The 18,365-nt window shown below is 50.5% G+C and overlaps 1 protein-coding gene across 6 annotated transcripts in view; it reads left to right on the top strand.

Moving 5' to 3' along the window:
* Kiaa1671 (KIAA1671 ortholog) overlaps positions 1–17,914 on the top strand; it is a 172,705-nt gene extending 154,791 nt beyond the window's left edge. For all 6 annotated transcript variants that reach the window (XM_045132300.1, XM_045132299.1, XM_045132298.1 and 3 more), the window contains 6 exons: positions 2,337–2,589; positions 4,367–4,541; positions 8,100–8,245; positions 9,206–9,348; positions 12,049–12,131; positions 13,088–17,914. In XM_045132300.1, coding sequence (XP_044988235.1) covers positions 2,337–2,589; positions 4,367–4,541; positions 8,100–8,245; positions 9,206–9,348; positions 12,049–12,127 — 796 coding nt within the window. In that variant the 3' untranslated portion in view covers positions 12,128–12,131; positions 13,088–17,914. The remainder of the gene's footprint in view (positions 1–2,336; positions 2,590–4,366; positions 4,542–8,099; positions 8,246–9,205; positions 9,349–12,048; positions 12,132–13,087) is intronic.
* Positions 17,915–18,365: the final 451 nt, after the last annotated feature.

Genomic DNA, 18,365 nt, shown 5'->3' with positions numbered 1-18,365 from the left:
CATGTCAGGTGAGCCCCCTACCCTCTTGCAGGGTGACATTCACCCCCCCCCCCCCCCGTGCTCTTGACTCCTGTGTTGTCTTTTCGGGGGGGGGGTGCATAAGGGGATTAGAGAATTAAAGTCATGACTCATTCATAACTTTGCTATCTTACATGTTCCTAATGATCTGAATGGCACCCAAATATAGTACCGTGAGGAAGGGTTTAAGAAGCAGGAGATGCCAGTGACACGGGTCCGGTAACTAGTCTGTTGTGTCCCCATTCCAGTTCCACCTCTTCAGTCAAACAGTCACATTCTGCACTAGTTTCCTCATCTCTAATGAGGTTCATGTTTGGTTTCCTGTATCACAGGCTTGCAGAAGCTATAGAATTTGAAATAATTTTCATGCCTGATGAGTCAATGGTGCAGGGGTTTTTGTTTTTGGCTTTTGGTTTTTTTAACACATGCCTCACACGTGTAGGTGCTCAGTGAATCCCCGCTGAGTGAGGGAATGGCCAAGTTAGTGACTGGAATGATGCACGAGGCTTCTCGGTCCCCAGTCTTTCTCCACTAATCACTGGGAATCTTTTGATCTCTGTCACTGCTGCCCTGCAGAAATACAGCATGGTCTGCACACATGAGACATCTTTGTCATTTAAAATGTCCTGTGGCCACATCAACAAAGTGTAAAGGGGCCAAGCATCGTGACACTCGCCTTTAATCTCAGCACTTGGGAGGCAGAGGTAGGAGGATCGTTGTGAGTTCAAGGCCAATCTGGGGCCCCAGAGTGAGTTCCAGGTCAGCTTGGGCTAGAGTGAGACCCTATTTCAAAAAAAAAAAACAAGAGCCGGGCGTGGTGGCTCACACTTTAATCCCAGTACTGGAGAGGCAGAGGTAGGAGGATCACCATGAGTTTGAGGCCAGCCTGAGAATACATAGTGAATTTCAGGTCAGCCTGAGCTAGAGTGAGACCCCTACCTTGGAAAAAAACAAGTATGAAGGATCAGATAAAATGAATTTTATTGTCACAACTTTTAATATAATTAAAATAAACATTAACGGTCTACTTGATTAGAGCCAAAAGTTCTGAAATACACCCATTTCAACTTGTAATCAACATGAAAAGGTACAGGCAAAGACATTTTGTTTTTGTTGTTCAAAGCATTTGAAGTACACTGCATGTTTACTACTCACAACCCATCTTGGGTCTTCTCTCTCACTTTCTCTCTCTCTCTTTTTTTTAAATTATATTTTTGAGAGAAAGAGAAAGAGGCAGAGAAGGAGAGAGAATGAGTGCACCAAGGCCTTTCAGCCACTGAGAATAAACTCAAGATGCGTGTGCCCCCTTATGTGCATGTGCAACACTGGACACTTGTGTCACTGTACATGGGACCTGGAGATTCGAGCATGCGTTCTTAGGCTTCGCAAGCAAGTACCTTAACTGCGAAACCATCTCTCCAGTTGCTCTCTCTCTTTCTCTCTCTCTCTTGTTTCTTGATACAAGGTCTCATTTCATAGCCTAGGCTGCCCTTGAACTCTTTTTTAAATTTAATTTAATTTGTTCTCAATTTTTTAAACATTTTCCATGATTATAAAAAATATCCCATGGTAATACCCTCCCCCCTTTTTCCCCTTTGAAACTCCACTCTCCTTCATATCCCCTCCCCATCTCAATCAGTCCCTCTTTTATTTTGATGTCATGATCTTTCCCTCCTCTTATGATGGTCTTGTGTAGGTAGTGTCAGGCACTGTGAGGTCATGGATAGCGAGGCCATTTTATGTCTGGAAGGAGCACGTTGTAAGGAGTCCTACCCTTCCTTTGGCTCTTACATTCTTTCCGCCACCTCTTCCGCATTAGACCCTGAGCCTTGGAAGGTGTGATCGAAATGTTACTCGGTACTCTAGTCACTTCTTTCCAGCACCATGATAACCTTCTGAGTCGTCCCAAGGTCACTGCCATCTGAAAAGAGAAGATTCTCTACCCAAAGTGAGAGTAGCATTGATATAGGGGTACGAATACTACCCTTGAACTCTTGATATCTTCTCAGATCTCCCTATTGGTGCTGGGATTACAGGTGTGCACCACCACGCCCCGTTTCATTCGCCACTCTGCAAGGCCCTATGGCTGCCTGTGACCAGCTGCTGTGTGGAGCAGCCTGGAGTGTCGAGAGGACGCAGCGTGCGCTCCTCGCACAATGAACCTGCCCAGGGGCTCCCGGTCCACCGTGAACTGCCCCCGGCTGCGTATTCTGATCTGTTTCCACCTGTGGGAAGCCCTGTTGGTTCCAAACCAGACTAACGTTCCACTCTCCAGAGCCCCTCTGTGACGAGGCCTCCCCTCCTTTCTCTTGGTACAGCTTGGCCGCGGAGTCCCCATCTCCTGACAGCAGCGCCACGTCGGCGTGGAAACAGCCTCCCGGCAGCCGCCTGTCCTCGGTGTCCTCCCACACGGAGCCCACCTCCGCAGACCTGCACGGCAGCCCCAGGGAGCAGCGCAGTTCCAGCGCGGACCGCTCCAGCTCTGAGCTGGAGTCCACCGACGGCACGGAGGGGCCGCCCCCACCGGACAGCTGCCCTGCAGGGACAGTGGATGACTTCTCCTTCATTGATGTAAGTCGTCTGTAAGCAGGGGCGGGCAATGGTAGGGTTTCAAACAGTGTTACCTTTGTGTGTGGAGTACGGGCCTGCCCGATACCTGTTTCTTTGGGGGCAAACGCCCTCCCCTGTCTGAGCTTCAGCTTGCTCACTCACACGGGGCCAGCACAGACAGCTTCGGGTAGGTGCCGGCCCAGCTTACCACTTGCTCTGAACCCTCACCTGCCAGGAGGGAGGAAGTCTGACGCCCCACTTCTGGGAGGTCTTCTGGGGGGTTTGTGCTGCCTGCCACACAGAGCCTGGGGTCTGCCTAGAACGGAGGCTGAGCAGAACTGTGGCCCCAGGGCTGTGGCCGAGCAGGAAGGTCTTTTAGTGGCACTGCTCCCTTCATGGGGTCCCAGAGGCCACCCCCTGAGCTCAGCTCGCCCAGGTCTCAACTACAGCCACCAGCAGGATACCAGCTGCTCTGAGTCCCAGGTCCAGCCCCTTCAAGACTACAGTCTGGGCCTGGAGAGGTGGCTTAGTGGTTAAGGCTCTTGCCAGAAGAGCCAAAGGACCCAGATTTAATTCCCCAGTGCCCACGTAAAGCTGGATGTTCAAGGTGGCATATGTGTCTGGAGTTTATTTACAGCGACTAGAGGCCCTGGTGTAAGCATTCTCTCTTGGTAGATAGATAGATAAATGGAGGGATGGATGATAGGTAGATATAGATATAGATGGCTCTTTCTCATATATATATTGGTTTTTCAAGGTAGGGTCTCATACTAGCCCAGGCTGAGCTAGAATTCACTATGTGGTCTCAGGGTAGCCTTGGACTTAAAGCAATCCTCCTACCTCTGCCTCCGGGTGCTGGGATTAAAGGTGTGAGCCACCATGCCCAGCTCTTTTCTTTTTTTAAATAAAATATTTTTTAAAGACTAGAATCTGTCCTTTCCCTGGATGCTCCATCGTCCTGAGGACAGGCCATCCACAAAGCCTCCTCTGTCCCGGCAGCAAAGCCCCTCCTCCCATTCTTGGGGATGGCCTCCAAGGGGACGCACTTGCCTCCATGTGGCCCAGGTCTCTCTGGAGGATGCACGAGAATGAATGAATGGTGCTCCGTGGTGGCTCTGCTCTTCCCACCTGTGCCTCAGATTATCACGGGTTCAAGAGGGACCCAGAAAGAGCCCCTTGGCTCAGGTACTCCTGTGCATATGGTTGCCATGGAGACTTGGTGAGGGGGCTGGAGAAATGGCTTAGCAGTTAAGGCACTTGCCTGAGAAGCCTACGGACCCAGGTTCGATTCCCCAGGACCTATGTAAGCCAGATGCACAAGGTGGCACGTGCATCTGGAGTTCATTTGCAGTGGCTAAAGGTCCTGGTGTGCCCATTCTCTCTTTCTTTCTTTCTGTCTGCCTCTACTTCTCTCTCTCAAATAAATAAATAAATATATTAATAAATAAGAGGGTTAAAAATGACTCGGTGAGGTGATGTATTCAGCTACCCATTCAGCAAACAGGCAGTAAGCATTTATTGAACACCTGCTATACACATGCCTGTATAATGTCTCCAGGAGGAGAAAAGCTTTTGCACTGTGTGTCAGGCACTATGTTGGGGGTCCATTTGATACCATAGTTGGTTCAGGGATAAGTTTAGGCTGACGGTTTTTGGGTTATTATTAAGATTAATGTTAGTCCATGCACCACCTGTGAACAAAGCTGCCCTCAACCTGTTGGCCATGCCTTCGACTGATGGTTCCTTTGATGTCTTCCCTCTCCTCCCTCTCATCTTCCTCCTCCATGCCACCTCAAAGCAAACCTCAGTCCTCGACTCAAGCGCCCTGAAGACCCGGGTGCAGCTGAGCAAGCGACGCCGTCGCCGAGCGCCCATCTCCCACGCTCTCCGGCGCAGCCAGTTCAGCGAGTCAGAGAGCCAGTCTGTGCTGGAAGAGGAGCCAGGCAGCACGTGGATGTTCAAGGACTCGACAGGTACCTCCGTGCCTTCCAAATCTTAGCCAGTAGACCACACTGAACAGAAGGGATCTCCAACCTTGGAGGCTTTGGAACACTACGAATGGAACCTGGTGATGCCTGTTCTGTAGATCGTCTCAGAACTGGGGTTTGAAAATATTTTAAAGTCATCTGTGATGGCTCATGCCTGTAATACCAGCACTTGGAGGCTGAGGTAGCAAAATAGCCACAATTCAAAACCAGCCTGGTCTACATAATGAATTTAAGGCCAGCTAGAGCTATAAAGTGAGACCTTGTCTCTAAAAAGAAAAGATGTTTGAGGACAGCAGAGATGGCTCAGCAGTTAAAGGCACTTGCTTGCAAAGCCTGACAGCCTGGTTTTAATTCCCCAGTGCTTATGTAAAGCCAGATACACAAAGTGACATGCATCTGGAGTTCAAATTTGCAGCAGCAAGGTCCTACAAATAAATAAACAAAAATAAAAGATATTTTAGCTTGGTGTGATGGAGGACGCCTTTAATTCCGGCACTTGGGAGGCAGAGGTAGAAGACCAAGCCAACCTGGGAATACAGAGTGAGTTCCAGGTCAGCTCACTAGAGTGAGACCCTGCCTTGAAAAAAAAAAAAAATGTTTTGAGGATAACAGATTATTTGAGACTCTTGGAATTACCAGGGACAGATACAGCTTAGTATTTCACAACTTCTGCTTTTATTCTTGCTAAATTTACCCTTATGCATTCTTAATAAGCTCACCTGCTAGTCTTTTCCCACATTCTTGGGTTGAAAGACCAGTTCATTTGTGAGAAGTCTTGCCATTTCTTAATAAACTACTTAAGGCTATGCATTTCCCTGTGAGGACTGATTTGGCTACACTCCATATCAAAATCTGAGCTGAATGTTTTTAAAAACATTTCTTATTTTTATTTGTTTGCAAGGAGAGAAAGTAAGAGAGAGAGCGAGAATGAATGAATGGTGCCTCTTGCCACTGTAGATGGATTTCGGGCTCATGTGCCACTTTGTGCTTTTGGCTTTATGTGGCTACTGGAAAATCAAACCTAGGCTATCAGGCTTTGCAAAAAAAAAGAAAAAAAAGCCAGGTGTGGTGGCCCACGCCTTTAATCCCAGCACTCAGGAGGCAGAGGTAGGAGGATCGCTGTGAGTTCAAGGCCACCCTGAGACTACATGGTGAATTCCAGGTCAGCCTGGGCTAGAGCAAGACTCTACCTTGAAAAGTCAAAAAACAAAACAAAACAACAACAACAAAACCAGCACCTTATCTCTCCAGCCCCCTAAGCTACAACCTGAAAGATAAGAATTACTTAGAGAAGGGTATTCCAGACAGGATCTTCAACAGAACCTGTAGGACAGAAGTGTAGGATGAAGTATCCCTTGAGCTAGAATGATAGGTCAGGCAGGGCCAGGTTATACAGACCCTGGAAGGCTCACCATGGAGCTAGAGCCTCCACCTGCAGATGGAGAACCGTGAATGACAGAAAGTTAAATTTACAGAACAGGGTTGAAGAGCTGGCTCATCAGCTAATGGTGCGCACTTGTCCACCCACACACCCAAGCTCACTTCTCCTCAGTGCCCACATACAGCCAAATGCAAAGTGGCGTATGCATATGTAATCTCAGTGCTCTTTGGGCAGTGGGAGTGGAGTCAGGAGAACCGGAAGCTCACAGGCAGCAACAGCAGGAAGAGGGACCTTGTCTCAAAAGAAGGTGAAGGGAGGGCTGGAGAGGTGGCTTAGTGGTTAAGGCACTTGCCTGCAAAGCCTAATGACCCAAGTTTGATTCCCCAGTACCCATGTAAAGCCAGATGCACAAAGTGGCAAATGCGTCTAAAGTCCATTTGTAGTAGCTGGAGGCCTTGGTACACCCATTCTCTCTGCAATTCTTCTCTCCCTCTCTGCAAATAAATAAAAACATTTTAGGGCTGGAGAGATAGCTTAGTGGTTAAAGTGCTTGCCTGAAAAGCTTAAGAACCCAGGTTTGATTCCCCAGTACCCATGTAAAGCCAGATACACAAAGTAGTGCATGCTTCTGGAGTTCATTTGCAGTGGCTGAAGGCCATGACGTGCTCATCTCTCCCTCTCTCCCTCTCTCCCTCTTTCTGCTTGCAAATAAATAAATCATATAAAAATATTTAAAGGGCTGGAGAGATGGCTTAGAGCTTAAGTCATTTGCCTGCCAAGCCAAAGGACCCAGGTTTGATTCCCCAGAACCCACATAAGCCAGATGCACAAGGTGGAGCATGCGTGTGGAGTTCATTTGCAGCTACTGGGGGTCCTGGCACACTCACATTCTCTGTGTGTCTCTCTTTTCTCTCTCAAATAAGCAAATAAAAATAATTATTCTTTAAAGATGGAGCTGGAGAGATGGCTTGCCTGCGAAGCCTAAGAACTCACATTCAAACTTCTAGGTCCCACGTAGCCAGACGCACAGGGACACAAGCTCACAATATCAATATCACACATGCGCCCAAGGGCACGCACACGTCTGGAGTTTATTCACAGCAGCTAAGGTCCTGGCACGCCCATTCTTCCTCCCCCTCTCTCTACCTCTTTCTCTCTCTGAAAAATGAATTAAAAAAAAAAAAAAGAAGGTGGAAGGAAAGGATAACCACCCTGAGGATATCTTCTGGTAACGCACATGTGCCCATACACATACACACAAATAAGTAATAAAAATAAAATACTTTAAAAAGATTTTTTTCATGTACAGAAAGAAAAACCAAAGAAAAAGAAAAAACAAAACCGTAATGAACGTTTCGTTCTAGATTACTTCCCATGTCCAGAAATTCATTTGATCCCTGCCATAAACATGCATCCTTTACTTAACGTGAAGAGGAAGCGAAGCAGATTTTTTTTCCTGTGACCTAACTACGGCAGCTGAGCACCCCGTGGCCTCCAGCCTCCAGCGAAGCTGTGGCGACTTAGCGTTTGTCCTTGGCAAGCAGTGGGGCTCGGGCAGGTGCTGGGCATCTCCTCGCCTGTCCATCTGAGTTAACCAAGGAAAGTTTGTGTGTCCAGTGAGAAACCTTCCTGCACGCTTTCTCGGTTTTCTGAGACAAGATGTTCCACACCACTTAGGGCAACTGAGAGCCCAGTAGGGACCAAACAACAACTTGATTGGGGACCTGACGGCAGCAGGACTTCAGGCTTCCGCGCGTTGGCACAGGAGCTGTGGAAGGCTGGGGCTGCGCCGTCTGCAGGGAGCAGAAACCCGTACCCTCCACTCCACTGGCCAGTGCGTCCCCAAGACCTGGGAGCCCTTCCCACTGACCCCTAGTTGGCTGGGCCTGTCTCCGCTGCCTGCCCTGCCTCTGCTCAGGACATCCTGATACTTGATGTGGCAGGAGCCAGGGGCCTGCGAGGGGCCTGCCTGTCCGCGTGCTCCCCCAGGACGGGGCCTGCTCTGGCAGGAGGCAGAGTGTGGAGGAGAGCGTGGGAGCCGGCCCGGGGTTTGTCTCCAGCTGCAGAATGGGCCGGGCGGGGCCTCTGTGCAGGGCTGCTGTGTGCAGGGACCTCTGGGCTTGGCAGCCATCATGACGTTGGAGTGTTTTTCTTCGCCATAGAAGAGAAGTCACCCAGGAGGGGCGAGTCCGACGAGGAGGGGCCATCCCGCCTAGAGAGGACCGCCACCGGCCATCTCCAGAGGACCGCCACCGGCCATCTCCAGAGGACGCCTGCGTTCCCGGGCGTGGACCCTGCTGTGCTGAAGGTACAGCGCTCACCCATGCCTACGCCGGCTCGCACTCCCTTCTGTTCACCCTCCGTCCATCTCTCCGTCCACCTCCCTCCCTCTTCCATCTTCCCACTCCTGCCTACCCGTGGATCACTATCCACCCTCCCAGCTCCCCCGCCCCCATTCGCCCTTTCTTTCCTCCAATCCACATTCTTCAACCAACCTTCCTTTCCACCTCCCACCCCGCCTTTCTCCTTCCCTTCCCTCCATTTATTTGAGAGAGCAAGAGAGAGAAAGAATAAGTACGCCAGGGCCTCCAGCTTCTGCAAACGAACTCCGGACGTGGGCACCTCCTTGTGCATCTGACGTAGATGGGTACTGGGGAGTTGAGCCCCGGGTCAGACGCCTTAACCGCTGAACCATCTGTCCAGCCCCATGTGTCTGATTTTTGAGATAGGCTTTGAACTTGAGATCCTCCCACCTCGGCCCCCGGAGTACTTGGAATACAGGTGTGCACTGCCATGCCAGGCTCTCCCAAGGGAGTCCTGTGTGAACATCATCCAAGTCACTCCCTGCCCTCTGAAACAAATGTAAGAGAGAAATCTACCCTGCCATTTCCCCATGGGACTCTTAAGGGGCGGTCACGGCCTTCCTTTCACTCATGTCCTCACAGGACTGAGGGACACAGTAGAATTAACGCTCTGCTGGAGATGGGGCCTCTGTCTGTCTGCGGTCCTCAGGAAGGTGGAGGGTTGGGCAAGAGTGTGAAACGCTATGGGTTTGGTGGGGGCAGTGTCTCACCCTTGATGGTTCAGAGTTACTGTTTGGGAGTCTAGCCTGAGCCTCAACTTCTTCTTAGTCCCCCTGTATCCTACCTAGTCAACTCAGCTGGGGGATCCCCCAGGCTCTGAGGGCTCCCCACCCTTGTCCATGTTGTTGGTTGGCACTCTTCCCCAGGCAGAAGCCCGTTCAACCCCACCTGTCTTCTCTCCCCAGGCTCAACTGCACAAGAGGCCAGACGCAGACAGTCCCAGCGAGACCCTCAGCTGGTCCCCCCAACCCAAGACTCCTAAATCCCCCTTCCAGCCTGGGGTGCTGGGCAGTCGTGTGCTGCCCACCAGCATGGAGAAGGATGAGAGGTGAGGGGCGGAGGACAAGCAAGCCTCCCCACCAAAGTCAGGATTTCCAGCGCCGCCTGCTTGCAGCCCCCCCAAGCCGCCCCGCTTTCTTCTGTGACCCCCCCCCCCGTGCTATGACAGCTAAACTGGCCACTCAGGGGAGTGCTCAGGACTCCCCACTGCTGCTCTCCTCACACCTCTCCCCACCTGGCCCAGAACCCAGGCTCTCTTGCTGGGAACCACCACTGGATACAGTCCTCTCTAGACCCATGGGAAACCCGGGGCTCCTTCTGGGAAGCACCTTTACTTCAAGAGAGCTGGGGAGTCCTGGGGTCACGGGAAGGGTGCAGCCAGGTCGAACAGTCTGAGCAGCAGGAGGGAAAGGGCGCCGGCTCCGGGTCACACAGCCTGCGGAGGGTTCTGGCTGACCACTCCAGCCCTCTGTTTTTCTCATTTGTGAAGCAGGTTTATGGGATGGTCATGAGGATGAAACAGGCAGTGTGTACAGATCCCTTCACACGAGGCCTGTACGACAGGGCAGGATTTTTTATGATGAAACAATCAACAATTGCTCAGGTGATATTAGAGTTGTGGAATTGTAAGTGTCGTGAGAGAGCAGGGTTTGGCCAAGTACAGCCCACAGGCCAAACCTTGGCCCCTATCTGCTTCTGTCAATAAAGCTTTATTGGCACCCAGCTCTAGCCCTTCATTTTGGTTTAAAACTATAGACACCCTGTAGTCCACAGTCTGATGTATTTGGCCCCTGGAGAGAACAGGGGCCGATAGCACAAATTCGGGGGTAAAGATTCCCTAAAAAGGCCTCCAGAGGATATACTTTTTCAGAGTTATGATGGGTTGACAGGTTTCAGCATGGTGAGGGGAGCAAAAGAGGACCCCAGTCTGCAGCTGCTGTGTGCAGGCCTGTGTTCCCCAGAGCCGAAGGTAGTGTGAATGATGAGAGAGCAGAGATGGTCTTGGGAGGTAGAAAGACAAGGTCAGAGAGACAGGCCGAGCCGAGGCCCCCTCCCGCCTTGGGCATGCTCAAGTTGCAAGGCTGGTTGTCTAGTTAGCAGCTTTGGGAACCACTGACCAGAGTCGAAGAGGTAGACATCAGATGAGGCTGGTATGAAGTCAAGGGACCCCAGGCCCCTCTGCCCCAAGGCCCCTCTTTCTTCCTCATTTCTACACTACTGGGCAGATCACCTCATCCCTTGTCTCTGCACTGTCCCCAACCAGGTCAGCAATGTCCCTGAGCCATGGGGTCAGAAGACCAGAAAATAAGTCAGATGCCTATACATGTATGAACATAGGTGTAGACTGTGTGTGCACACGCACACATGCACATAGATATGTAGGTAGGTAGATAATAGATAAGAGAAAGAATGACTTACAGAATTGCCTCATGTAGTTGTATAGTCTGGCAAGTCCAGATCTACAGAAACCCAGTTCAGGGTTTTTTTATTTGTTTTTTGTTGTTGTTGTTGTTTGTTTGTTTTTGTTTTGACAGAGAGAGAGAATGGTCATGCCAGGGCCTCCAGCCACTGGAAACGAACTCCAGATACATGCACCACATTGTGCATCTGGCTAACATGGGTCCTGGGGAATCAAACCTGGGTTCTTTGGCTTTTCAGGCACACGCCTTAACTGCTAAGCCATCCCTCCAGCCCCATTTTTTTTTTTAATCTTAGAGAAAGCTAGAGAGAATCGGTGCACCAGGGCCTCAGCCATTGCAATGGAACTCCAGATGCTTGCGCCACCTAGTGGACATGTGCAACCTTGTGCTTCCCTCATCTTTGTGCATTTGGCTTACGTGGGATCTGGAGAGTTGAACATGGGTCTTTAGGCTTCACAGACAAGTGCCTTAACAATTGAGCAATCTCTTCAGCTCCCCAGTCAAATTTAAAGATAGCCAAATGTTGGCAGAATTCTCTCTTCTTTCTGGAAAGTCAATCTTTTTTTTCTATAGGTCTCCAACTGATTGGATGAGACCTGTTTATAGTATGGAAAACCATCTGCTCTAGTTAAAGGCTACTGACTTAGTTGTTAATCTCACCCCCAAATTCCTAGAAACATCTAAAGTAATGTCTGGCCAAATATCTGGGTACAATGGTCCAGTGAGGTGACATATAAAATGAAGGTATTAGTTTTATCACAGGTATTTGCATGGATAGAGAGGTTGAGAAATGGATAGCCAGCCGGTTGGTTGGATGGGTAGAAGCAAGTTTACATGAGATTATTTTTCAAAGCTGCAGAGTGGATATACCATGACTCATTTCATAGTCCCCATTTATGGTTTATTTCTTCTTTAAAAAAATTTTTTTGGTTTATTTATTTATTTGAGAGCGACAGAAATAGGCACAGAGAAAATAGGCACAGAGAAAGGGGGGTGGAGAGAATGGGTGCACCAGGACCTCCAGCCTCCAGCAAATGAACTCCAGACGCATGCGCCCCCCTTGTGGATCTGGCTAATGTGGGTCCTGGGGAACCGAGCCTTGAACCGGGGTCCTTAGGCTTCACAGGCAAGTGCTTAACTGCTAAGCCATCTCTCCAGCCTAATTCTTCCTTATCAGTCATGTCAACATGGCATCCTTCCACCTGGGACTGCCCGGCTCAGACACAGGCTCGGCAGGGCAGATGGAGGGGTGGGTGTCACCCAGCCGCGCCTACAAGGAGCCCGGGGCCTGGGTCACACCCGACTCTTAACTGGCCTCATGGTTTCAGGTTGGAAGAGCCATCTCCCCAGTGGCTGAAGGAGCTGAAGTCCAAGAAGAGGCAAAGCTTGTATGAGAATCAAGCTTGACCAGGTAGGAAGGGCATTTCTAGACGGGGCTTCGTTGCTTGAGTACATGTATCTGGTATCTGATGGGCAGCAAATGTGTCAGCCAGTGCTTCCCTCCCATACTTCAACTGATAACAGAACTATACACACCCATGGGCACCGTACTTAATATGCCTTATGTCCATGATGCCATGTTAGGGCTTCCTTCCTCACATATCCACCACCTCAAACATTTATCATATTGTGTGGTAAGAATATTCCACGTCCTCTGTCCTAGCTTTTTTGTTTTGTTTTGTTTTTGTTTTTCGAGGTAGGGTGTCACTCTGGCCCAGGCTGACCTGGAATTCACTATGGAGTCTCAGGGTGGCCTCGAACTCATGGCAATCCTCCTACCTCTGCCACCCGAGTGCTGGGATTAAAGGCATGTGCCACCACGCCCGGCTTTCTCGTAGCTATATTTTAAAAAAATATTTTATTTATTAGAGAGAGAATGGGCATGCCAAGGTCTCTAGCCACTGCAAACAAACTCTGGACACCTGCCCCACCTTGTGCATCTGGCTTGGGTACTGGGCAATCAAACCTGGATCCTTTGGTTTTGCAGGCAGGTGCCTTAACCTCTAAGCCATCACTCCAGCCCTCTCCTAGCTATTTTGAAATCTGTAATACAGTATCACCAGCAACCCATTTGAGGAAATTAAAGCTCAGAAAGGATTTAACATGTCAAGTTAGTTGCACTTGACCACAGCACCTGCCACTCTGCTCACCTCGCCTTCTCCCCAACTCCCTCTAATCTTTTGGGGGGAGGGTCAGAAAAGGGTATTTATTTGTGTCTTTTTGGTGGTGCTGGGGATGGAACCCAGCTGTGCATGTACTCTACCCCTGAGCCTTGCCCCCGCCGCAGATCCCACGGTTGGTCCTGATGGAGAAAAGTGGGGCCAAATGTTCCCTTTGCTAACGGCAGGACTGTGTCTTCCTCTGCAGCGGAAGAGACATCGCCACATCCAGTCAACAGAAGCCTTAACCATCAGACCGTCGGAGCCCTCCGGCCCCTTCCTGGCCACGCGTATGTGCCTGGGCCTTTCAGTCTTGGAGACACTGTGTAGAGCCCCCATCAGGGTCCCCACAGAAAAGCCCGCCCTCCATAAGCACCCGCTCCAGCCCCTCCAGGGAGCGTCCGGCTTCACTTCCAGAAGCATCCAGGCAGGTGTGGTGGTCTTTCGTGTACAAGTTTGCATTTCTGCCCTCTTCAGACACCACCTCCAGCCACGGGACCGTCAGCACGAGGCTGGACCGACCATCTCCCTCAGTTCTGCGAAGCACAGCGAATTGGGGAAGTGGCTCTGCCTCCTCCTCAGGCCAGGTCCTTTGACAGAACATTTCCAAGGAAGTTCATACCACCCACTTTCTGCTGAGTTCTTGGTCCAAGGCATTATCTACTCTATCCCCAAGCCTGGGGTTCAATCACTGATTTTTTGAAGGTGGGGGAGGAGACAGGCTCTTCCTTCCCTGGCAGGATTTAGCACTTCAAGTTTTTGAACATACCCTCCGTAGGCCTTCCAAATATACTATCTTTCTGGTGGGGCCACCACATGTATAGCCGGACCTGTGTTATCAAACTTCTCCTTTGGATTTGCTTTAGAAAGGCAGTAAAGCAATAACTCAGCCAATTTTCTTTGAAACTTGATATGTACATATGTTTTTACGTGGAAGGGCAGAAGGAAAAAGTGTGTGAATAGTATGTTTTAAAGTATCCAGTTGCCTCAGGTTATCTTATCTGTATCCAAGCCTTTTACAAAATTATAATGATCAGCCCTTGTATATATCCCTGGTTTATTTCCCTTACAGCTCTGATGTCTGTGAGGCGACCTTTGTCCCTAGGCCTCGTGTTTCATAAATTAGAGCCCTGTAGTAGAAGCTGCCTTGGGCACACAGCACCAAATTTGTCCTGGGCGTCTTTCTCTCTCTGGTCTTTTTTGAACACACTTGGCTTGCTGGAGGGGAAGACTCTGACCGAATTGGCTTCAGAGCAGATGCTCCCTCCCTCGTCCCGCCCCTTCCCCAGACAGAGATCCACCTGGCCAAAGTGCTGCTTTTTGGTCCAAATGCTGATCTCCTCAGAGCCCTTCTGTGGCCCTGAGCCCCAGCCCAGATGCTGGGCCACGAGGTGTCAGACTCCTGCCCTTTCTGTTCCTTGCTAGCTGTATGCTCCCTCGAGAGAATCAGTGATCTTCTGGGACTCCAGACACCTTCTGATCTGCTTTGTTTTGTTTTGTTTTGAAACCCTTCAGCCCTGGCCCTCCTCCGCCTTCTGAAATTCCAGGTTACACCTAACATCCCAGCCGTGCCTGGCCTGCCCGCCTGCCAGGACCATGGTTTCCAGAAACCTTGTGCCAACCTTGCCTTGGGAGATTCTTAATGACACTCTTGAGCAGTTCCCAGGGCAGCCTGTGACTGTGCAAGGCCCTGGGTAGGGTCCTCATGAACCTGCACACAGCCCTGCCTGGGCAGCGGAATACAGGCAGCCCTACCTGACTCCCTGACTGGGCAACGTCTGTCTTGGTGAATCCATTTCTTGCAAATGGTGTCAAACTTACCTCTCTGCTCCCTGGGCATCTCTGTATTTGTCTCTTCATCTCGTCTCCCGTCCAAGTTTGTCCTGTTTGCTTCTTTTCTTTTTCTTTTTCTTTCTTTTTAAATTTTATTTTATTATTTTTATTTTTGAGGTAAGCTCTTGATCTGGCCCAGGCTGCCCTGAACTTCACTATGAAGTCTCAGGCTGGAGCTCACAGGGGTCCTTCCACCTCTGTCTCCCAAGTGCTGGGGTTAGAGGCTTGCACCACCATGCCCTGCCTTTTTGCTTCTTTTCTGTTTGGGGTGTGGGGCGGGAGGGATGACAATCCTTGTGTCTCCAGATTAGGTCAGACACCTGTGCCTTGAGGGTTAGGGGTCAGCACTGTGGACAGCAACTGTGGGCCTTACCTCAACCTCCACCCAGCTCTGGAAGCCCACTGAGGAGCCTCGCCACTACCCAGCCCTTTGCAAGTGGATAGCCTCAGGCACCTCACACCAGTTTGCAGTTTCAGTCCATTTTCTCAGCCATTTGGGAATTAAGCTTTGAAAAAATGCTTTGGTATTTTGTTTTGTTTTTAGGGCCATTTTGTGTTTTGCAGCATTTTTGACATAGTGGCTTTACAGATCCAACGACTCCCTTAAAACACATGGCTAAGAGCTAAGGGTGTTGCTCAGTGAGTCACAGCTTGATTCTCAACACGGCAATACCCCAAGCATGGTGGCACATCCCAGCTCTCAAAGACGGAGGCAGGAGACCAAGGCCATTCTTGCCAACATAGTGAATTCTGGGCCAGTGACCCTTTTTTAAGAAAAAAAATAATAAGCACTGCTAATGTTTTGACCTTGACTTCTCTTGAGTGCTATCTTACTGTCCCCCCCCCTCCTCAGGTGGGCAGTAGGAAGTGACCCCACCTTGAGCAGTTCCTAGTCCGCCAGTCGTGTGTGGCCCAAGTACATTTGGGAAACAGAAAGAAGGACGGATGTGAGGCTGACCCGTCGATCATTGCCTCTCGCACGTGACTGGCAGGAAGTGGGTATGAGTCCATGTTAAGACCCACACACTGACCTTGAACCCGGGCAAGGCGAGCTTGGAAGACCAGAGCTTCCTTTCCTCTTCTGCATCCCCGTCTCCCAAACCCCCGGAGCGACAGTCACCGGGCCAGGAGTGACCCTCACAGTGCAGTCCTCGGCAGTCCCCGAGTCCCCGAGAGGGTGTGGCAAGGTGACAGGTGGTCCTGTGCGAAAGTGGAGCACGTGGACCCTAGATTTCTCTTTTTGTAAACAGGATGATCTCTTTGGAGCCAAGCAGTGGGTTTCTCACTGCTTCCTTGAGTGTTGCTGGAGTCCGCCCCTCCCCCCTCCCCTTGTAAATCTGCCCCCGTTTAAGCTAACGATCTGCCTTACTCATCTGTGTGCAATCCGTTCACCTGGCCTGCCCAGAGCCCCTCTCCTGTGACTTCGGTTCCCCTCCGCAGGTTCCTGTGGACGTCACAGCTCCTTCGCCCCTGCTGTCCATCAACGTTTTCATTGGCCTTTTTTTGATTGGTCTGTTTTCCTTTTCCCCTCCAGTAGATAGACCCCTTTCTTCATGGTCCCGTGCCTCGTAACAGCTGTCTTTGGCCTGTTAAATCCCGCAACAAGCCATCAAGAAGTGGCACTGTGGGGAATTCCTCTGCACTAGCTGAGAAGCGTGGGTGGAAGAGAAACCCCGTGGGTGTTGGGGGCCCTAGAGTGAAGTTGATTTGATGGCCTCTGGTTTGGGTGGGATTCAGGGAACAAATGTACAATCAATAGTAAAGTTTTCCAGGGAGACAAGGCAGGCCAGACAAATGGGCTGTCCCCTGTGCATCCTGGAAGTGAGGTCAAGTCCCTAAAGGAGCGAGCAGAAGTGGGCACAGGGTCCTACACCTGCAGAGCACTGGTGGGCATGGGGGAGGTGGCTGGCAAAGCACTTGGTGTCTCTTTCTTGAGGCAATCACAGCCAGCCCCACTGCAGGGTGAGGGCACCCTCGTCATCCTGGACGGTAGAGTTTTTCTTGCTAATGCCCCTGGAGCGCTCTCCACAACTAGCTTGATGGAAAAACAAAAAGTCCCCTGTCTAGCTGAGATGTTCAAGCCTAGCAAGTCACGTCGGCAACTGAGAGGCATTCTGTGCCCTCTGAATGTGCTCTCGCCCAGCACGTGTTGTTTGTAAACAAGAGCTAGTGCCCTTTCTCTGGGGCACAGGAGGGCCTGTCCTGAGGTTGCGGGGAGCACCTGGGAAGCAGCCAGGGCCCCACTCCCTGCCCCCAGCAGTCTGCTCTGGTCTGGTTCCCCTAGTGCGTGAGGACTCATCGACACGCCCGTCAGGCCGAGCTCCAGAAGCCTAGAGCCACGCCAGAAACGAGCAGGCAGGAGTGCACCACAGTGTCGCCGTCCCTGTCCCCTGCTGCCCCGCACCACACACACACTGTAGAGTTTTCTTTCTTCGGTCTGGGTGATTCCTGCAGAAACACCTTGCAGCTCTCCCAGAATCTCCTGTGCCCTCCTCACTCTGTCCCTTGACAGTCTCCCATGGTATCACTGGGCCAGCTCACCATGACGCTGTCACTTAAAGAACTTGTGCTTTTTCAGGAGCTCATCCCACCGTCGCCTTAGAGATCCTGTCATATGGGGCTCATAAAAGTAATACATTGATTGCTCTGTGGTGTTTTCTAGATTATCACTATCCTGCAGTGACCATGATCTTCAAAATGTAAGGTGGGGTGGGAGAATGGATATATGAATATATATAAATAAATGCAGTATATATTTTCCTAACTATCCTGGGTCTTGACCTAGAATATTTGAGTCACGATAGGCAGAGCGCTGAAATCGTGAGTGGTGGGAAAGTTGCGTGTCTGGCCCGCGACGTTCTTACAGTTGCCTTAGGAATCCACAAGCGCTGGGACTTCGGGATGGAAGGCAGATGACAGGCACTTTGCTCGATCCCAGATTATAATGATGTGACTGACAATTCATCTACAGAAGAAAAAAAAGCTATATTTTTACTGTAAAAACAGGGCTTGCTGGACCTCACAGAGTATTGTATGTCTACGAGCACTTTTCTATCTTGTCACAGTCAAGAGGTTTCATAGCACAGACAAGCAGGGGGAAATCACTCAACTGCAGTACAATCAGATGAGTTTTGCATGTACAAAGATGTTGCAATCAGTCTCTAAAAATGACAAATAAAGCTTTCATGCAAGTTGCACTGGAGAAGCTGGTGTGTGATTGATGGGGGCTTCCTGGGTCTGTCCTCTGCTAAGCTGTGACCAGGCACCAGGTGGAGGGGCGCCAGGGACCCAGGAGGAAGTGACCATTCATCATGGGAGACGGCAAAAGTGAGGTCAGTGTCCACTGAGGCTCACAACAGTTTGAATGGCCATTGTGCCATCTCCTGGCTGTAGGACATCTCTACATGGTGGTTCTCTTAGCTATAAAATGGGGGTGGTGAGGACAGTACAAGTGGCTAAGAGTTACAACAGAGCTGCTCTCCTGCGTGGTCCGTGCACTCCTTGGCAGTGCCAGGAGGCACTTATGCTGTGGCCAGCTGGTGAGTAGAGGCCAGGGATGCCAATCAACAGCCTACCCAGGGATGGTGATCAACAGCCTAACCAGGGATGCTAATCAATGGCCTACCGAGGGCTGGTGGTCAACAACCTAATAA

The sequence above is a fragment of the Jaculus jaculus genome, chromosome 13 (assembly GCF_020740685.1).
Source record: "Jaculus jaculus isolate mJacJac1 chromosome 13, mJacJac1.mat.Y.cur, whole genome shotgun sequence".
In the NCBI taxonomy this organism is placed as follows: Eukaryota; Metazoa; Chordata; class Mammalia; order Rodentia; family Dipodidae; genus Jaculus; species Jaculus jaculus.
This window is presented reverse-complemented; position numbering and strand designations above follow the sequence as displayed.